Source organism: Myotis daubentonii, chromosome 3 (assembly GCF_963259705.1).
Source record: "Myotis daubentonii chromosome 3, mMyoDau2.1, whole genome shotgun sequence".
Lineage (NCBI taxonomy): Eukaryota > Metazoa > Chordata > Mammalia > Chiroptera > Vespertilionidae > Myotis > Myotis daubentonii.
Window position 1 is genome coordinate 185009659 of NC_081842.1, and position 17868 is coordinate 185027526.

Here is a 17868-nt window from a genome sequence, read left to right on the forward strand (position 1 = left end):
GTGGGGGAGGGTGGGTGGGTGTGTGGGAAGGGATCAACTAAAGAACTTTCATGCACATGTATATGCATAACCCCTGGACACAGACAATAGGTTGGTGAAGGTCTGGGGTGAGGGGGCGGGGATAGGGTGAAGAAGGGGGTCAATGGAGGGGTGGGGGAAGACTTCCAACAATAAAGATTAAAAAAAAGTCATATAGATTCATCTTCTAAAACTTAGAAGAAATAGAGTAGCAACTCTCCACTTAATTGTAAGTAAACACTGTTTACTTACAGTATTTTTACTTTTGGCTTAAATATGTCTCTCCCTCCCCCCAAAATGATTCTTTTATAAATTATTTTTAAGTATCATAAAATATTTTTATAAAGCATATTTTTAATGGCTCCACCATGTCCTATCATGGAATGTAGTATTTAACTAGTCTCCAAGTATTATTCACTTGATTTGTTCTATTTTCTACAGTATAAGCACCACAGAGAATATCCTTGTAGAAAAATCATGTGAAAATCCCTAATTATTTCCTTAAGCCTGAAACTTACAGATAAAGTTGCTGGTTTAAAGGGATCCTCATCGCTGGCACCCTTTTAATGCAATTTACTTCCAGAAAGGTTGTGTCCATAATTGCAATCCAACCAACAGTATATAAGAAAGCCTTTTCATTGTATCCTTAGCAATAGATACTTTCATATATGTATGTATGTATGTCTATATGTATGTCTGTATACTCGCCAGTCTAAGTAAGCATGTTATTGTGTTTTGACTTTTATTTCTTTGAGATTTTGTCCTCCCATATGTTGTATTGGTCATTTATATTTATTCCCTGTGAGGTTTGTATATTTTGTCCATTTTTCAGTTATTTAAAAAATTTTGGTGAATTTCTATAACTGTCTATTAAATGTACTTAAAATCATGTATGTACACCTATTTTTGCCCATTTTGTTATTTAAATTTCTGGGGCTTGTGGATGTTACAGTTTTATTTTTGTGTGGTCAAATCTGTCAGTTTCTTTTTTATTTTTTCCTTTGTTAGTATGCTTAGATAGGGCTTCTTTACTACAAGATCAGATTGAATTTCTTCTAGCATGGCTGTGTTTTCTTTTTTTTTTCACATTGAACTCTAATCCACATAGGATCTGTTATCCTATCTAATAAAACAGAAACATGGTAATTGGCGTACGACCGCTACCCTTTTCATTGGCTAATCAGCGAGATATGCAAATTAGTTGACAGCCACGATGGCGGCTAATTTGCATATGTCGGCCCCAAGCCTCAGACTGAGGCTTTAGGCTGGGGCCTGGGCTGAGCCATCCAGCAATCATTGATGGCAGCAGCAGAGGGGAACCAGGCGGAGCCAGCCAGCTATGCTTGATGGCAGCAGCGGCAGGAAGCTGGGGGTGCTCGGGCCCAAGCCTAAAGCCTCCGCCAGAGGCTTTAGGCTTGGACTGGGGCGGAGCCAGCCAGCAATAGTTTATGGGGGCTTTGGCGGGGGGAATGGGGCGGAGCCAGCCAGCGATTGGAGGTGGGGAGCTGGTGGTGCTCAGGTCCAGGCCTAAAGCCTCAGCCTGAGGGTTTAGGCCAGGGCCGGGGCGGAGCCAGCCAGCGATCAGTGATGGCAGAGGTGGCGGTGGGGAGCTGGGGGTGCCCAGGTCCAGGCCTAATGCCTCAGGCTGAGGCGTTAGGCCTGGGACAGGGAGGAGCCAGCCAGCGATCTTGATGGCGGGGAGCATGGGGGGGGGGCGGTCCGGCCCAGGCCTAACACCTCAGCCAGAGGCTTTAGGCTTGGGCCTGGGAGGAGCCAGCCAGCGATCGTTGATGGCAGCAAAGGTGGGGAGCATGGGGGGAGGGTCCCCGGCCCAGGCCTAACACCTCAGCCAGAGGCTTTAGGCTTGGACCGTGACGGAGCCAGCAAGTGATCCTCATGGCGACTTTGGCAGGGAACCGGGTCGGAGCCAGTCAGTGATTGGTGGCGGGGAGCTGGGGGTACCCCGGTCCAGGTCTAAAGCCTCGGCCTGAGGCTTTAGGCCGGGGCTGGGGGGGAGCCAGCCAGCGATCAGCGGCAGGGAGCTGGGGGGGCGGGGGGCGCCGGCCCAGGCCCAGGCCTAACACCTCAACCAGAGGCTTTAGGCTTGGGCCGGGGAGGAGCCAGCCAGGGATCATTGATGGCTGCAGCGGCGGGAAATCAGGGCGGAGCCAGCCAGCGATCCTTGATGGCGGTGGCAGCTGCTGTGGGGAGCTGGGGGTGCCCCGGCCCAGGGCTAATAACTCTCCAGAGGCTTTAGGCCCGGCAGGGGCCATACTGGCAATTGGTGTGAACTACAGAGGAAACACCTTTTCTGACTGCTGATTGGCTAAGCTCCCTGTGGTCACTGGTAATATTCTTAGTAACTTGGGTAATGAGAGTCCAAATAGGTGATCTAGGGTTTTTTTACTACACTCCTGGAGAAAAAAAGGAAGGTCTGCTGCTGGAGGGTTAAGAAATGTCATATCCTGCCCTAGCTGGTTTGGCTCAGTGGGTTATACCTCGGCCTGCCCAACACAGATTCTGGGTTCAATTCTGACCAAGGGCATGTACCTAGGTTGCAGGTTCCTCCCTGGCCTGGGCCCAGGTCAGGGCTCATGCAGGAGGCAACCAATCAAAGTGTTCCTCTCACTTTGATGTTTCTCTCTGTCTTTCCCTTTCCCCTCCACATTCTCTAAAAATCAATGGAAACATATCCTCAGGTGAGGAGAAGGAAGGAAGAAGGAAGGAAGGAAGGAAGGAAGGAAGGAAGGAAGGAAGGAAGGAAGGAAGGAAGGAAAGAAAGAAGGAGGATGGAAGGATGGAAGGATGGATGGATGGATTTTTTCATGGTAAAGGGACTGGAGTCCGTGTTGATGAAAACATCTTGGTGGCTGCCCTGACTGGCAGTGGCTGCAACAGTGCGGCGATGGGGCTGCGGTCTTCCCCTGATCAGCCTGGTTGACTCCCACAAAGGGAGGCCAGACTGTGGCTTAGGCCCACTCCCCAAGGGGAGCAGGGAGCAGGTAGTAGGACATCCCCTGGGGCTCCCAGTATGTGATAGGGGGCAAGCTGGGCTGAGGGACTCCCCCCCCCCCCCCCCGCCAGTGCACAAATTTTTGTGCACCGGGCCTCTAGTTGTGTAAATAATAATCTAACTTAATTTTTCTCAGTTAATTTGTTGTTAGTTTTAATTAACTAGAAACCTTTTTTACAACCCTTCTTTTCTCTTTGACTTGAAATGTCACTTTTAGCATATGTTGAATTTTTCCATATGCTAGAATTTCTTTTGGTCTCTCTGATTTTTAAAATTGTTCTTGCTCTGGCTGGTTGGCTTATTTGGCTGGAGTGTCTTCCCAAACACCAAAAGGTTGCAGGTTTGATTTCTGGTTAGGGCACATATCTGGGTTTCAGGTTCCATCCCCAGTTGGGATGTGTACAGGAGGCAAGTGATTGATCTCTCTCTCTCCCCTCCCCCCAAATCAATAAACATATCCTTGAGTGAGGATTAAAAAAAATTGTTCTTGAACTAGCTTCAAGTGGTTTTCCTTAAGGTAACTTACTGGTATGTACTTACATATGAAGGATGAATATATTTTCATTACACTTCTTTCACAAAAATGTTTTGCTTGTTTTCAACTGGACTTTCTTCCAGATAGGTTTTATGATTATTTTGTTCAGCTTACAACAAAATGTTGGTATTTACTATTGGAATTTCTTCATTCTTATAAGGTAACTTGGGAGGAATTGGCCTCATTTTAATAGTGTTTCCATTCAGGGATAGATTCCCATTTTTTTCAAATTTTCGTTTTATGTTTTCAGTACAATTTTAAATGTATTTATTTTTTATTTTAAAATGAGACAAGAAGCCATTGGAGTTGATAAATAAGACTTTGAGCCCTGGGGGATGACACAATATAGAATAGCTTATCTATGTGATAAACTAGTAACATATTCTATTCAGATTATAAAATGTAGGTTGGTAAAACTTGGAAGTGTTTTTTATAAAAGATTAGGGGCCCAGTGCACAAAATTCGTGCGGGGGGGGGGGGAGGGTTGTTACCTCAGCCCAGCCTGCCTCCTCTCACCAACTGGGATCCCTCAGTGGATGTCCTACTGACGGCTTAGGGAGCGGGCCTAAGCCGCAGTCTGGCCTCCCTCAGCGGGAGGTGACTGGGCTGATCAGGGGAAGGCGCCAGCCCCATCACCCCGCTGCTGCAACCACTGCCAGTCACCGCAGCTGCCAAGGTGTTTTCATCAACACGGACTCCAGTCCCTTCACCATGAAAAAAATGACAACTTTCTTAGGCATTTTCAAGATGTGTCTTTCATAGGATATGACATTTCTTTCTTTCTTTTTTTTTTATCCTCACCTGAGGATATGTTTCCATTGATTTTTTTAGAGAGTGTGGAAGAGAGAGGGAGAGACAGAGAGAAACATCAATGTGAGAGAGAGACACTTTGATTGGTTGCCTCCTGCATGGGCTCTGAACTGGGCCCTGGCCAGAGAGGAGCCTGCAACCTAGGTACATGCCCTTGATCATAATCGAACCCAGACCCTGTGGTCGGCAGGCCGAGGCTCTATCCACCGAGCCAAACCAGCTAGGGCAGGATATGACATTTCTTAGCCCCTCCAGCCACGGACCTTCGTTTTTTTCCTCCAGGAGTGTGGTGGAAAAACCCTAGATTACCTTCTTGGATTCTTATAACCCAAGTTACCAAGAACACTGCAAGTGGCAGTGTACAGGGAGCTTCGTCAATGAGCAGTCAATAAAGGTGTTTACACTCGAACTGGTTTGGCTCAGTGGATAGAGCGTTGGCCTGCAGACTGAAGGGTCCCAGGTTTGATTCCTGTTAAGGGCATGTACCTTGGTTGAGGGCACATCCCCAGTGGGGAGTGTGCAGGAGGCAGCTTATCGATGTTTCTCTCTCATGGATGTTTCCGACTGTCTATCCCTCTCCCCTCTTTTCTGTAAAAAAAATCAATAAAATATATTAAAAAAAGAAAAGAAAAGGTGTTTCCTCTGCAGCTCATGAGCAGAGGACCCCCTGCGTTGTGTCCACTGGGCTAGGGGCGTGTCCCTGCCGCCGGGGGGTGGATGTAGGGGGGATCATGCCCCCAAGGCCGGCAGCCAGCCTCGCATTGTGGGCGCTGGGCTTGGGGGCGTGCGTAAACCCTGGACCGCGTGCGTGGCGGCCGCCGGGTTTCTGCACGCCCCCGAGGCTGCCAGCCAGTCCCATGCGTTGTGGGCGCCAGGCTGGGGGGCAGGCGGACCTGGGCCACGTGGCGGCCACCGTTGCTGGGGGCACACCTCCCAGACCAGCAGCCCCGCATTATGGGTGCCAGGCTGGGGGGTGTGGACCCAGGCTGCTTGGTGCCGGCGAATGTGCGAGCGGCCATGGGGCGGGAACATCGACTTGGTGTCTGTGCCCGTGTGCCCGTAGGCCCGGAGTGGTCAGAGGCATTCTGGGACCCTGGCCGCTCAGGGCCTATGCGCCGTCCTACAGGCTAGGAGTGGTCTGGGTCCTGAGGATGTTCCTGGGACCCAGGTTGCTTGGTGCCTGTGTATGCAAATTAGCTTGCCATCTTTGGGTTAATTTGCATACTCACTCCTGATTGGCTGGTGAACATGGTGGATGGACAGTCAATTTACATGTTTCTCTTTTATTATATAGGATGTACTGTTTGTTGAAGTGGTCAATCTGAATTTATCTAATGGTTGTCACAGAAAATTTATAAGAACAACCTTTTTAAAAAATGTGTGTCTTAAATGACACCTTAGGGATGATGAGATGGCTAAACAGTGTTTAATCTAGATCTCTCTGATGTGGATGCACATATCTTCCACCAGCCTGGCTAAAAAGGATATAGCAAGGCACCAAGGTTTGATGGTGTGTGTGTGCCAGAATCTAATGACCAGACTACTATTAACCTCACAATTCCTTTCAAGCTACTAATAATGCTTTCTTAAAATTTGGAACAATATTTTTCTTATTTTACTCACTTGCAAAAGCAGTTTGGCTCATGACATTTAAACAACTGAAATGTTGGCCCTTGGTTTGTCAATAATTGGCAGCTCAGTTACAGGATGCAGTATAGCTGCCCAGATTTAGAAGAAACAAGTGGAATAGGAAAAAAGAGAAGGGTGAGTGGGTAGATTCTTGGTTTCCTGATGTTTCCACTCAGTAGTACAAAATGCTGTGAAAGAGGAATGGACTTTTGGGAAGGCGTGTTGCCTTTGACTGCCTTTAATCCTGTGCAGCAGTCTCAGTTTCCTACTTCCCTGGCATACATGCCTGTTTTCTATTGTGGAATGTGTTGAGGAAGGCAGCAGATGGGTGTTAGCACTTTGAGGTTAGGCTCTAATGAGAGGCCGCTTAGTTGAGGGTGAATCAACTTATGGTTTATAACACACGATGTTAGTATTTCACAGTTGGTAACACTGTGAAAGCCAAATTGTGAGACTTATTGAACAGATAGTTTAAGAATAGTGTCTTTTTTATGTATTCTGTTCCACCAAACAACAGATTTTCTGACTAGCCTGGTTCCATTTTTCACCTTTATGTTGGAGTATAGCTTCTTGCAGTAGTATACCTCCCTGCCACACTTTTCTCCACATATGAGTGTACCACACTACATCTTTCATAAAAGTTGTTGCACCAGTTACATTACTGTTGGCACATTATGAGAGTTCCAGATATTCTATGTCTTTGCCAGTACTTGATATTGTCAAACTTTTTATTTTTATCCATTCTCTTGGGCATATAGATCTATCAGCTGCCTGTATTTCATTGTGGTTTTAATTTATACTGCCCTGATTTGTAATGGCCATTTGGTTATGTTCTTTTCTAAGTACCCACTCAAATCTCTTGCTTAGTTTTCTATTGGATTATATGTCTTTTTGCTGTTGATTATTTAAGAGTTCTATATATTTTCTGTTTAGGAGTTCTTTGTTTGCTCTATGTGTTTTGAAGATCTTCTTCCATTCTGTGGCTTGCCGTTTTGCTTTTAAATGGGGTTCTTAATGAGCAGGAATGACTAATTTTAATATAGTTCTGCTTATTAATCTTTTCCTTAATTGAATTTGCTTTTTGAGTCCTGTTTTTTTTTTAAAGAAACCTGTCTATCCTAAGCTAATGAAGATGTTCTTCTAGATTTTTTTTTTAAAGGCTTTGTTTTTTACATTTAGATTATAATTCATTTGGAGTTGATTTTTGTGTGTGGTATGAGATAGGCTCACATTTTTTTTGTTTTGTTTTGTTTTTCTCATGGATATCCATTTGATTTATTATTTATTGAAAAGACCATTCTTTGTCATAAATCAAGTATTCGTATATGTGTGGATCTGCTTATGAATTCTTTATTCTGTTCTATTGCTCTACCTGCTTATTCTTTTTTTAAAAAAATATATTTTGTTGATTTTCTACAGAGAGGAAGGGAGAAGGATAGAGAGTTAGAAACATCGATGAGAGAGAAACATCCATTAGCTGCCCCCTGCATACTCCCTACTGGGGATGTGCCCGCAACCAAGGTACATGCCCTTGACCTGAATCGAACCTGGGACCCTTCAGTCTGCAGGCCGACGCTCTATCCACTGAGCCAAACTGGTTAGGGCTACCTGTTTATTCTTGCTTCAATACTACCTTGTTTTATGTAATGTAAATTTTAAAAAGTTTTGATAATCTATTGGGGGTAAATCCTTAAACTTTGTCCTTTCAAGATTATCTTGGTTATTCTTGGATCTTTCATATTCATATTCAAATGACAATCAGATTATCAATTTCCACAAAAAAACATGCCAGGATTATAATTGAAATTATATTGAAAATGAAAATGAATCGGGAGAGAACATATTTATAGCAAAAAGTCTTCAAATCCAGAATATCACACAATTTATTGAACTAGTCTTTAATGCCTAGAAAATATTAATTTGATCTCTAGTTAAAGAAGTCAGATTAAGGGTTACTTGGGGTTGGTAGGGAAGGTACTACAGGGGAATGTAGGAATGAGTGCATGCATCTATTAAAACTTACAAAATTCTACACTTAAAATGGAATCAATTTATCATCAATAAAGTCAATATTTAAAAAGAGAACCACTCAAACACACTAAAATAGCTGAAATTAAAAAGACTAACAACACCAAATGATGGTGAGGATTTAGGAGCACTGGAACTCTCATACATTGCTGATATGAATGTAAAATAATACAACTGCTTTGGAAACAGTTTGACAGTTTTATATAAAGTTAAACACACACTTACCATACAATCCCACAGTTCCACTCTCAGGGATTTGCCCAATAGAAATAAAAACATATGTCTACCTAACACTAGTACTGCTTTCCACTTATCCTTTAGTTTTAGTTGAGACATTTAGTTGTTTCATCCAGGAAGCTTTTCTGAGCCTTCCTCAACTCTTGATTGTGTGGCTCTTCTTTGGACACTTAGCATCATTCATTTAACAGATAAACATTGAATGTCTTTTATGTGCTGGAACTGTGTTAGGCAATGGGATTAAGAGGTGAACAAAGTTGATATCATTTCTTCCATCATGGAGCCTACAGTCTAGTGAGAAAGGCAGACATAAAACAAATAATCACCAAATATGTAATTAGCAGTTATATGAAGGAATACTACATGGTTTTATGTGAGAGTAAACCTGCCTGGATGGAGGTTGGTCAAAGGAAAAAAAAAATTAAAAAGTATATTTAACAGAAGCCCTTATGATTATTAAGATATAGGCAGACAAAGAATGGGGAAACCACATTGCAAAAGATAAAGTATTTTCAAAGGCTCTAAGTAAGAAATAGAAGAACTTGATGTCTCTGAGGAATGAAGAGGCAGGCCCATTTTGGTTGTAGTATTAGCTCATTATATAGATGAGGAACCTGAGGCTCTGCGGTTCAGTGAATATAGATAGAATATACTAAGGTCATCAATGTAGTAAATGGGTAATAAATGGGTGAGTCTAGATTCAAACTTTGAATTTTATAAATCCTTAGTGTTCTTTCCATTATACCTTGGCATTCCCTAGTGAAATTTGTACAAAATCTTTCCAACTATGGTACTTTGTTTCTTTTCCAATACCATAGAACATTCTCTTACCATTTTGTATTTTTTTAGCAAAGTAGATATTGTATGTGGAACTATTGCTGTCAACAGAAAAGGGATAATTGACCTGGCACTAGTCAGAGATGCTTCCATTGAATTTGTGGCTTTGAAAACTGATTTTAGCATTTAACTCAAAGGAGTAATTGAGCCTCTAGAGTTGTCAGGGCTATAGCATCTGCTGTGTACATTAATCTGTGGATCTCTTTGTGTGTGTGTGTGTGTGTGTGTGTGTGTTGGCCAGTAGAGCATTACAACTCTCAAACTTTGTAGCAAGTCTCTTATACTCTACTAGAGGCCCAGTGCACGAAATTCATGCACTTGCGGGGGCAGGGGGGGGGGTGTTCCTCAGCCCAGCCTGCACCCTCTCCAATCTGGGATCCCTCAGTGGATGTCCGACTGCCGGCAGTTGGACATCCCTGTCACAATCTGGGACTGCTAGCTCCCAACTGCTCGCCTGCCTGATTGCCCCTAACCACTCCCCTACCAGCCTAATCGATGCCTAATTGCCTTCCTGCCGGCCCGATTGCCCTCAACTGCCCTCCCCTGCTGGCCCGGTCACCCCCAACTGCCCTCCCCTGTTGGCCCAGTCGCCCCCAACTGCCCTCCCCTGCTGGTCTGGTTGCCCCTAACTGCCCTCTCCTGCCGGCCATCTTGTGGTAGCCATCTTGTGACCACATGGGGGCACCATCTTGTGCAAGGGCGTGATAGTCAATTTGCATATAACCTCTTTACTATATAGGATTTTATTTCCATTCAACAGTATAACATTGTAAACTTGACCCACCTCTAGCAAATATTCATGTTAATATTGTACAAAATACTTAAACTCCTTTTGATGATTGCTTTCCAGATAGCTGATAAAACATTGAAATGTTAGCTTTATTTCTTTTCCATTTTGATGTGTACATAGATGGGGAAAGGGAGGGAAAAAGTTGTTATGATGCAAAGATGAAGTTGGATAGGACATTATTTTCCTCCAGACAATCTTCTCTATTACCCTGCAGTGAATTTCCCACAATCTAGGAGGTAACAGCCTGCTTGCTTAGAAGTCTTCAAAACTTCCATGTCATGTCACTTTTGTGCAATGTTTAAGTAATTTGTGTCTTGTTAGCTTAAGACCAATTTTAGGAATCTATAATAATAAAAGCATAATATGCTAATTAGACTGGACAGCTGAACGACTTTCCGGACGTCATTCCAGACCTCCTTCCGTACAAAGCCACGGTGGCGGGGGCCGAGGCAGAGAAAGTTAGGGGCGATCAGGAAGGCAGGCAGAATGGTTAGGGGCGATCAGGCAGGCAGGCAGAGGCAGTTAGGGGAGATCAGGCAGGCAGGCAAGTGGTTAGGGGTAGTGAGGCAGGCAGGCAGTCAGACATCCCCCAAGGGGTCCCGGATTGTGAGAGGGTGCAGGCTGGGTTGAGGGACACCTGCGCCCCCTCCCCCCTCTCCCCCCTGCCTCCTTTTGTGATCTGATAAAATTGTGGTGTTGTGTTTATCAAAGAACTTTTGCCCCTATGCTTTTCCCTTTTACATGTTCTTTTGAAAAAAAAATTTTTTTTATTGATTTCAGAGAGGGAGGGAGAAATTGAAACATCAATGATGAGAGAGAATCATTCATTGGCTGCCTCCTACACCTCCCTGCCCCCCCCACCGGGGATCGAGCCCACACCCAGGCATGTGCCCTGACAGGTAATCAAACTGTGACCTCTTGGTTCATGGGTTGACGCTCAAACCCTGAGCCCACAAGTTAGGCCCCTTTTACATGTTCTTTAAAAAAAACCACAGTGATTATAACATGAAAGAATGAATTTAGTTCCTGAGCTAATTTAAAAAATTCTTATTGGAGCTTTTCATTTGTGATTTTATATCTTGTTCTTTTCAACCTGAGGAAGAAAATAACATTTAAAAGATTACATAAAGGTACTGAGTTTACTTATTTTGATATCCTTAAGTACTGGTTTTGTGGGTGTTTTGCTTGAATGAGGACTGTGGAATTAGCTTTTTTTTTTTTAAACTCAAAATTTGGGAGTATTATGCCAAACACATGTTTTAAAATTTTTCTAAAATAAGATTTTATTATAGAGAAATAGAGCAAAATTTCATAGATAATATTTTGTATCATTAAGGAAACATTTAGTATTTTGTTTAGACTTCTCAAAATATATTTTTTTCTCTTACAATGTTCACCGCCCACTGTGATCTACCCCTGAACAATTGTTTGTTTCTGTTTGCAGGCAGCTATCAATGGTGTAATACCCCAGGAAAATGGCATTCTACAAAGGTATGTTATAAGGTGTTTAAAGGTAAGATGGGAATTTAGCAAAGCAAAAAAGAGACATTTGTTAATTTTTTGGTTTCACTTCTTGGTACAGCATTTGACCTTTGGTATATAAGTTCATTTTAATATAGTTACTATTCTTTCAGATATTTTTTATTAGTTATATTTGCTAAAGTCTCAACTTTCAACTATATAATGTTATTTCAGATTGTGTGATATTTTTAAAGGTGGTTTTATTTTATTTTTAAGAAAGCTTTTCTAGATCATCGTCTAATTTGTAAGATGAAGGAACCGAATCCTTTCAACCATTGGTAGTGAGAAAACAATACATGGTTGAATAGTGTCAGAGCATGGTTATCATCTACCTACACAGGCTTTATCTCCAACTTCACTACATTCTTTGTTTTTCTTTCTCTTTGTTTCTAAATTAAGTACATGATAACTTGCCATAATTTCAGTAAGTCCTAAAAATGAAACTTCCCAGAGCACTGAACTTCTTTACCTGAAGAATCCAGCACTGACATGTGGAATGGTCTTCGTGGTTTTGTGTCATTGCCAGAAGATAAAATTGGAAGATGATGCCAAGAGATCTATAATTGTTATAAAATAATTTCTTTAATTACAAATATACTCATAACTTTTCTCTCCTTAAAATTGGAGACTTTCTAGTTTTGAATTAAAAGAGCACTCTATAAAGTCATAGGAGGTAAAACCATTCTCCCATCCAAATGTAGTTTAATTGCTTGACATCCCCTCCTCCCTTTTCTCAATTCAAACTTTGGCTTGAATTTTGGTGGCTGGGATTTCTAAGTCACTGAAGCGTGATCTGCTAAGTGCAGATGAGGCAAACAGAAACAGCAGACTAGAAATGAGGTTGTTTTGGAGAGGAAGAAAAGTGCTATTGCAAAAACATAAAAAATTTCACAAGGAACAGCAAAATGTGCTGTACTTATAGGAAACTGTGTATATTTAGAAAGGAAGCAAAATTCTGTTTGATACCTGTATCACCCTTTGATTAATGGTTTTTAGGTGAAAGCAATGATAAATGGACCTATCCTTTCCCCCTTTTAAAAAACTGTCAGAGTTTCATCCAGAGTAAATATAGCTCATTTCCAAAGCTTGTGCTTAATTTTTTGTTTAATCTTTTTTTTTTTTTTTGGCTTCTAAAACATTTAATCCTAACCTTGTCTAGAAAGCAAACCAGATGATTATAGGAGCCTCCTTCATGATATTTTTTCTTCTTGGTTTAGAAAGTTTTAGACTGCAAAATATGTTCCAGTTTTATTCTTGAGTAAATGTTATTTTGTTTTTTGTGCCAAAATTTTTGCTTGCTAAACCCTTGTGGATTCAGCTGCTGGGTTCTGAGTACATACTGGATATATCTTACATTTAATGGTATTTGCTATGGATGAAAGAACTGTAGAAATTCCCTTATCCCTGGAAACATCCCATCTCTCTTGTTGCCGGTGATACTTTTTGCTTAATATATTTTATAACTAGAGATTTATGAGTGAATTGATTACTATGTAATTGGTTACTGTGATATTTGGGGTATAACTTTCATCAGAGTGGGGTGTTTTTGTTTGCTTGTAAAATGAAAGGAATTAATGATGTCCACAGGAGAAAATCAGTTGTGTCTAGTTACAGTCTTCAATTATTTTCCTTCCTACTAACTTTTCTTCTTCAGCTTTGAAATCACTGTGGATTCGATATAACTGAAAATTATTCTGTATGGCTAATGGAAAATGAAAGAGGGCTTTTTGCACTTACTCATAGGCTTAACACTGAAAGTGGAAGACACAGTGCTAGGAATGGTATATGTTGGCAGTTAAAAGGATATTTGTATTGTATGTTTGATATTTATAATAAAGTTGAGTATAGTCTGTGAATACAAGGGACTCTTAATTTGTCAGTTTATACATTAACAGAGAAAAGAGTTACTAACAAGAGTTTAAACAAACAAACAAAAGAATTATTTTTGGAGGGAGAAGAGCCCAATCCCTCGGCTTTATAAAATTTTTTGAAATCAGATTTTTGTGTGAATTTAAAAGTGGGAATATGGTTTTTAATGTATCCGCAAAGTTTACGGGCAAAAAAACTTTTTTTAAAAAATAATTTTTTATTGATTTCAGAGATCAAGGGGGGGGGGGAGAGCGAGAGAGAGAGAGAGAGAGAGAGAAACATCAATGATGAGAGAGAATCATTGATCAGCTGCCTCCTGTACGCCCCACACTAGGGATCTAGCCCACAACCCCAGTATGTGCCCTGACTGGGAATCGAACTGAGATCTCCTGGTTCATAGGTTGATGCTCAACCACTAAGCCAAGCCGGCTGGGCAACAACATTTTTTTTTATGTTTAACTTACTGTGCTAGGTAATTGACATATTTTTCCTTATTTAATACCTATTAAAAATGTTAAGAGGTAAATGTGTTTGTGTAGCATAGATGAGGAAACTCAGTGTTAGAGGGTTTACATAGACTCATTCAAGGTCACAGGTATAGTAGGTAGTGAAATCTGGATTGTTATCTTTTAAAACCCATTCTCTTTTATATCACTCTGTCCTCTTCAAGGTCAGGAAGCCAGTCATGTCACAACTTCTGTGTTAAGATTTTTTTACCTTGGGTAAAAAAGTTGAAATTTATTACATGTATATAATACCTTTCTCCCACAGCTTTGTTTTTACAGTTATTATTTTAGTTATAAGCAAGTAAAGGCAGATTATTATCCCTCATTTTACAGGTAGAAAGAATAAGGCATGAAGTGACCTGGCCCAGATGATACAGCCTGATGTTGATGGAGTCAGGAATATATAAGCAAGTCTTCTGTCTCACCCTCCAAGGCTTATTTCACTAGACAATATGTTGCTAATAAAACATATTCATAAAGTGTGTAACTTATGCAGTCACACATGTAAATCATTCATTTAGTCAGTCATAAACACCTAGTGAGTACATATATAGCTATTACATCTTGGTATAATATTTTATATATTTAGCATATTGTCCAGAGTCTGTTTAAAAATTATTTTTGGAGATAGTTTGTTGTTAGAAAGAAGTGCTGATGAATAAAAAGTAATTTCTAGAAGAGAGACGATTACATGTTTTCTCAAATTTTATGAGTTAATAGTTTAATTTTACTCATTAATTAAATGGGTGGTACTTATCAGTTCATATTTATTTTATTACCCAGACAGGTGTACTGTATATTAATTTGTCCATTGTTTAATTCATTGAGAAAACCTAGAGAAGACAGGACTTGTTTTCAAACCTTGACCATTATGCTTTCAGAATATATAAATGTCAGTGTTTTCTGATTTAGAAAACATCCTTTTTGGCTGATTAATTTCTATTTACTGTTTTCTCTGGTGCCCATTTAAAATATTTGATTCTTTTCTGAAGACAAGTTTATCTTTTAAACATGTATTTTTTATACCTAGAGATTTTACCATGAGATAGACTTTTAAAAATTGAAATAAACAAGTGCAGAGTTCCTGTTTACTTTGCTGTTGTTCACTGCCTTCCAAGGACCTGTGTGGGTTGTAGAGGAAAGTTGAGTAAGGATAAAAATACTCCTCTAGTTGAAGTTTAGGTCTAAAATAGATTTCTCTATAGATTTTCCCTTACCAATCTGTGTCCTTTTAAAAATTATTTAAAACATTTTAAAATTTATTTATTTATTTAATATATTTTATTGATTTTTTACAGAGAGGAAGGGAGAGAGATAGAGAGTTAGAAACATCGACGATGAGAGAAACATCGATCAGCTGCCTCCTGCACATCTCCTACTGGGGATGTGCCCGCAACCCAGGTACATGCCCTTGACCGGAATCGAACCCGGGACCCTTCAGTCCGCAGGCCGATGCTCTATCCACTGAGCCAAACCGGTTTTGGCTTAAAATTTATTTTAAATTACAGTTTACATTTTAAATTCTTGATTAATTAGAAAAGAATATTGAGAAGGTCAAATTAAAGGATGGTAGTCTTCATCCTATAGTGAAAATCTTAAAAATACTTTTGTTGAGTGAACAATTTTGGATGCCCTTTCACTATTTGGATGTCAGTGAACATTAGTCAAAACTGATAGGTTCATTCATTAACTAATAGTCTCTCTCTTTTTCCTCTCAGTTTTTTATGATTGCTAGTGAAAACTCTAGTTAAATTCATTAACTTTTCCTTGACTCTGAAATGGAGTAATTATAGCCAGTAAGCAAATTTTCTCACATGATAACTTAAAAAACACCTCTTTGTGCTGACAACCACACCCAATAGCCTGCTCTGATTAGAAATGTTAAGTTATTTCCTAAAGTTAGGGTTTGGAAAAGAGGGAAAAAAGCACACTAGGAATTTCAGAGGGAATTTCTTATAGGGAATCAATTACACAGATATGGAGCAGGTTGAAAGAACAAAAGGGGATAACAGTACAATCCCAATATAATGACTGCAGGAAATACCTGGACCACCAGGGCCAGATGGAGGTGGGTTCTGCTGGTCAACAAGGAAGGGAGCCTAGGGCTAGAGTAGACTTGCAGTTACAGCATCCTCTGAGAAGGGTGATAGAGCCAGGACTCTGTGGGTGGGGTCCAAGGCACCCACTCCAGGAGGCCTGCTCCAGGACAGGTCTGCCTGGGAGAGACCCCCGCTGACCACTAACGGTCACTCCTAGTACTGGTGGGAAAAAGAAAACAGATTGGGAGAAGTTGAGGTTAACAGAACTTTGAATTTCAGAGGAAGGGCCCTAGGAATTTGGCCCCAGACATATGAGAAAGAATTCCTCCTTAGCTGATACTTATACATCTGACAGAATGCAACCCCCCCCCCCCCTTTTAAAGTATTGAATGAAGTTAGAAGCTAACACCAGTGGCTGATGCTGGAACAAAATCAGATGCCATTGTTATGGTGCTGTCACTTCTAGTGTGATGCAAACTGTAAGAAGAGAATTGTGTGTGTGTGTGTGTGTGTGTGTGTGTGTGTGTGTGTGTATGTGTGTGTGTATGTGTGTATGTGTGCGCGCGTGCTCTACAGCCCTTGTTTCTGTTACTGGTCATAAAGCCATGGTTGATATTTACCAGTTTCTTCTTCCACTATTTATTCTATATTTCCTCTGCCAGCACCTCAAATACTCAAGATTCTTTACCTGGTGGGACATCTCAAACATTCATTCTTGAAGAATTAGAATCCTTAGTGCTCCTGTCTTTAAAAAATAAAAAGGTTGTAGTTTTTCATAACTCTTATTATTGGACATAACACAGAATATAGTCCATTGTGTAGCAGCAACCTATTTTTTTTCTTGGTAATCAGGACCAGTCATTCCAGCTAGTACTTCCTCCTTTGCTAGTTGAATCAGTAGCATGAAGCCAAGGGACATTCTTAAATTCTAATTCAGTGGGAGAACTGTGAAAACATTACATACCTGGGAACTATGATCTCTGAACCACCTAAGCAAAAGTTTGGTAAGTTATTAGGCATAATAGGAGGAACCAACACCACTTAATTCTCATACTCATGTTTTCTGGCAGCATGAGAAATACCACTGTTTGGTCAATGATGAAAGCATATACCTCATCCTTTTAGGTGGAACACCAAGCTTTGAGGGTGTTGTTTCCCAACCTGTGCCATAACTCTTTAGCAGGTCATTCCACTGTTCTATCAAGCTAGTTACTTCTGGTATATGCAAGTGATACCAGTGCTACACTTCTTTTGCTGTGAAATGAATTCCGGTTAGAGCCAGTGTTGTGTTGGAAGCCAGAGAGCAATAAGGCATTTTCTAAATGCATGATTGGTGGTGCTGGCAGAAGCATTGCTGCCAAGGAAGTTAATTTTATATCCAGAAACTCTTTTTAAGTGAGAACAGATTGCCTCCTCCACGCTAGAAATGATCCATTACCAGATTCCCTAGAAATGGTTCCATATTGCTCTTTTTGCTTGCATTTTGGGCAGTAGTTTCTCTAGCCAGATTCAGACTTAGTGATGGGGAGTTGATGTTATATCTGTGCCTAACCTCCATTTCTGTTAGCATGGAACATTGTATATAAATGTGCTGAGCAGACCTGGGATAGTAAGGGGGAAAAGCTGACTGACATCAACAGAACAATGTCATCTTATCCGTATTGAGAGCCCCTTTTTCAATGGATAGCTTATAAACATTCACCTTCAAAACATAGATTAACCTTTTGTGTCCATTCTAAAAGATCCATTTTCATATTTCTTTTCTAGACTTTCCTTTTATTCTATTCAAGTCCTGATCAGCTGGCCAACTCATTACCTATCAATGTGGATATGTGCCTCAGGATCTTTTTCCTTCTAAATGAAATGTTCAACCTGTGGCACTTGGAGGCTTTTCTTTCACTACTCTCTTTGATTGGTGCTGTAATGCTTTAGCAGCCTATTTTTTCCAACCATTTTTCCCGTTCTCCTTCCAAATATTTTTTTCTCAGTTAACTTAGTTATTATTCGATGGGAAGTGCAGGGTACAACAACCAGTC

At 40.8% G+C, this 17868-nt stretch overlaps 1 protein-coding gene across 4 annotated transcripts in view; it reads left to right on the top strand.

The window, feature by feature from the left end:
• Positions 1-17868, top strand: part of FAF1 (Fas associated factor 1) — a 399416-nt gene that overhangs the window by 64963 nt on the left and 316585 nt on the right. For all 4 annotated transcript variants that reach the window (XM_059689641.1, XM_059689643.1, XM_059689642.1 and 1 more), the window contains exon 3: positions 11342-11388. In XM_059689641.1, the coding sequence (XP_059545624.1) occupies positions 11342-11388 (47 nt within the window). The remainder of the gene's footprint in view (positions 1-11341; positions 11389-17868) is intronic.